This window comes from Poecilia latipinna, unplaced genomic scaffold, assembly GCF_001443285.1.
Source record: "Poecilia latipinna isolate Pla-1442-1.1 unplaced genomic scaffold, P_latipinna-1.0 Scaffold3578, whole genome shotgun sequence".
Classification (NCBI taxonomy): Eukaryota; Metazoa; Chordata; class Actinopteri; order Cyprinodontiformes; family Poeciliidae; genus Poecilia; species Poecilia latipinna.
This window is the reverse complement of record NW_015116194.1, coordinates 24,836-26,978: the sequence shown is the minus strand read 5'-3', so window position 1 is coordinate 26,978 and position 2,143 is coordinate 24,836. Positions and strand designations below refer to the sequence as shown.

Genomic DNA, 2,143 nt, shown 5'->3' with positions numbered 1-2,143 from the left:
CCTTACTCCTTGTAGTAAGTTGTAGACGTTTTTGTGTCAATATATCACACTCAAATGGTCAGTAGGACTTTAAGAAAAAGAAAGAAAATGTATAGAAATGAATCTTCACCCACTATCCTTTACAGAGGTTAATTTAGAATGTAATACTAATAAAATGCTCTGACCCAGAGCTCTGATGAGGAGGAGAGGAGGGGAAGGGGTGTGGCAAAAGAGCTGACATTGATTCAACATTGATTCAACATTGATCAGTCGTTGATCAGACATTAGCATTTCATTCATTAGATTTCAACCACAAAACAACATTGACTCAATGACACAGTTTCAACATTGGTTACTTGGCTGGAGGTGGATGGTTGTTTGATGGTTGATCAACCGTCAGTTGTTGACCTCAACCAAAAATCAACCATTCTAACTATTTTTCAACGTTGATTTAACATCATGTGCTATCTGGGCTGTCCACCTGTCCACCTGTCCACCTGTCCTCAGTACGTCTCAGTCAGAACCAGGACGACCCGTCTGGTTACTCCTGGTGACCCGGTTCTCCTGGTTCTGAGGAGCCCAGTAGAACCCTGACCTCTCCACCTGTTCAGGTAAAGGCCTCGTCCTGGAGATCCCGGCCCTTCCTGTCAGAGCAGGATGTGGTGTCACGCTGCGCTGCAGACGCAGTAACGGTGACATCACTGCGGCGTTCTTCTTTGTGGGTCAGCGGCGGCTGGGATCCGGACCGGAGCTGGTTCTGCAGCCGGTCCGCCGGGCCGATGAAGGCTCTTATTGGTGTTCCACAGACCGGTTTGGGAGGTCTCCTCTCAGCTTGCTGCGGGTCACAGGTCAGCCAGTGACATCACTTCCTGTTTCCAGAGCTGAGCAGATAAAGCAGCTTCCTTCCTCTCTCTGCAGGTCCTCCTCTTCCTCACTCCACCACTCCTCCTCCTCCTCCTCTGGTGTCGGGTCCAGCCCGTCCTACAGGTTCTCCTCCTCCTCTTCCTCAGGCCTGCGTCTCGGTTCCTCGCCTGCTCTGCCACCTGCTGGTCATCTGTCCGTACTGCGCCTGCAGCGTCCTGCTGCTGCTCAGGTGCTGCAGCAGGAAGTCAGGTGGAGCTCCGCCCCCTCACCTGGCCTTCCTGGCTCCGCCCACAGGATCCCAACCCGCAGTCGCCATGGAGACCACGCAGCCTGCAGAGCTGGACCGCGTCACCACGGAGCACGACTTCTGAAACTGGACCCTCCAGAACCACCGACCAGGTTCTGGTACCAAACACCTGGACCTGGTACCAAAGATCTGGACCTGGTACCAAAGATCTGGACCTGGTACCAGCTGTTGAAAATAATTCTGCCAGTTTAATGATGTTTAGCTTTATTTCATGGTGAAACATTAAATGGATCCTGATTGTTTTGGGCCTCAGTTTAATTAGATTCAGACTCAGAGTTTAATCAATACATAACTTAATCAATAGAACATTTTCTTAGACATAATGATGACGATTTGATTAAAATTAGTCTTAATAATCAATAAATCATATATTCATCTGAAAATGTTTAGTTCATTATGACCAGGAAACTAAACAGATCATATTGACTGTAACATGTATTGAAACTGTTCATGTCTGTTTTATCAGTTTGAAGATATTATATGAAATGTGTTAATTTTTATAATCAAATCTGCTGATTGATCCTGGTCAGAGGTCAGAGGTCAGCAAAGCTCTGTGGGTTCAGGAACCAGTTTGAAATGAGAAGCTGATAAACTGAAATGAACATCTATTGATCTCCTTCATGTCTTTAAATGATCCTCATGTTGCTCCAAAACCCTCAAAGCTTTGGCTGAACGTCTGTCATTTGGGACGCCTGACGTAGAAACGATGACCTAGAGACAGCGAGTGGATCCAGCAGGTTGGCAGGGTTTCAGAAGGGGTTGCCATGGTTACACGTTTCCAAACGGGCCTCATGCAGTGATGGACAACCATGACCATCAGTGGACCTGAAGACCTGGACCTGTCCGAGTCCAGGCTGGTTGGATGTAGATGTAGAGCGTGTAAAACAGTATTTCTCAACCTTTTTTGTGCCAGCGCCCCCCCAGCCTTCATTCAGGCCCCCCACCAAAGAATTTGTAGGCTACTTTGCACTGACTATTATTTTATCATTAATA

The 2,143-nt window shown here is 47.4% G+C and overlaps 1 protein-coding gene across 2 annotated transcripts in view; it reads left to right on the top strand.

The window, feature by feature from the left end:
- The window catches only part of LOC106941265 (uncharacterized), a 13,087-nt gene extending 11,062 nt beyond the window's left edge, over positions 1–2,025 (top strand). For both annotated transcript variants that reach the window (XM_015024222.1, XM_015024221.1), the window contains 2 exons: positions 591–827; positions 898–2,025. In XM_015024222.1, the coding sequence (XP_014879708.1) occupies positions 591–827; positions 898–1,214 (554 nt within the window). In that variant the 3' untranslated portion in view covers positions 1,215–2,025. The remainder of the gene's footprint in view (positions 1–590; positions 828–897) is intronic.
- The last annotated feature ends 118 nt before the right edge of the window (positions 2,026–2,143 follow it).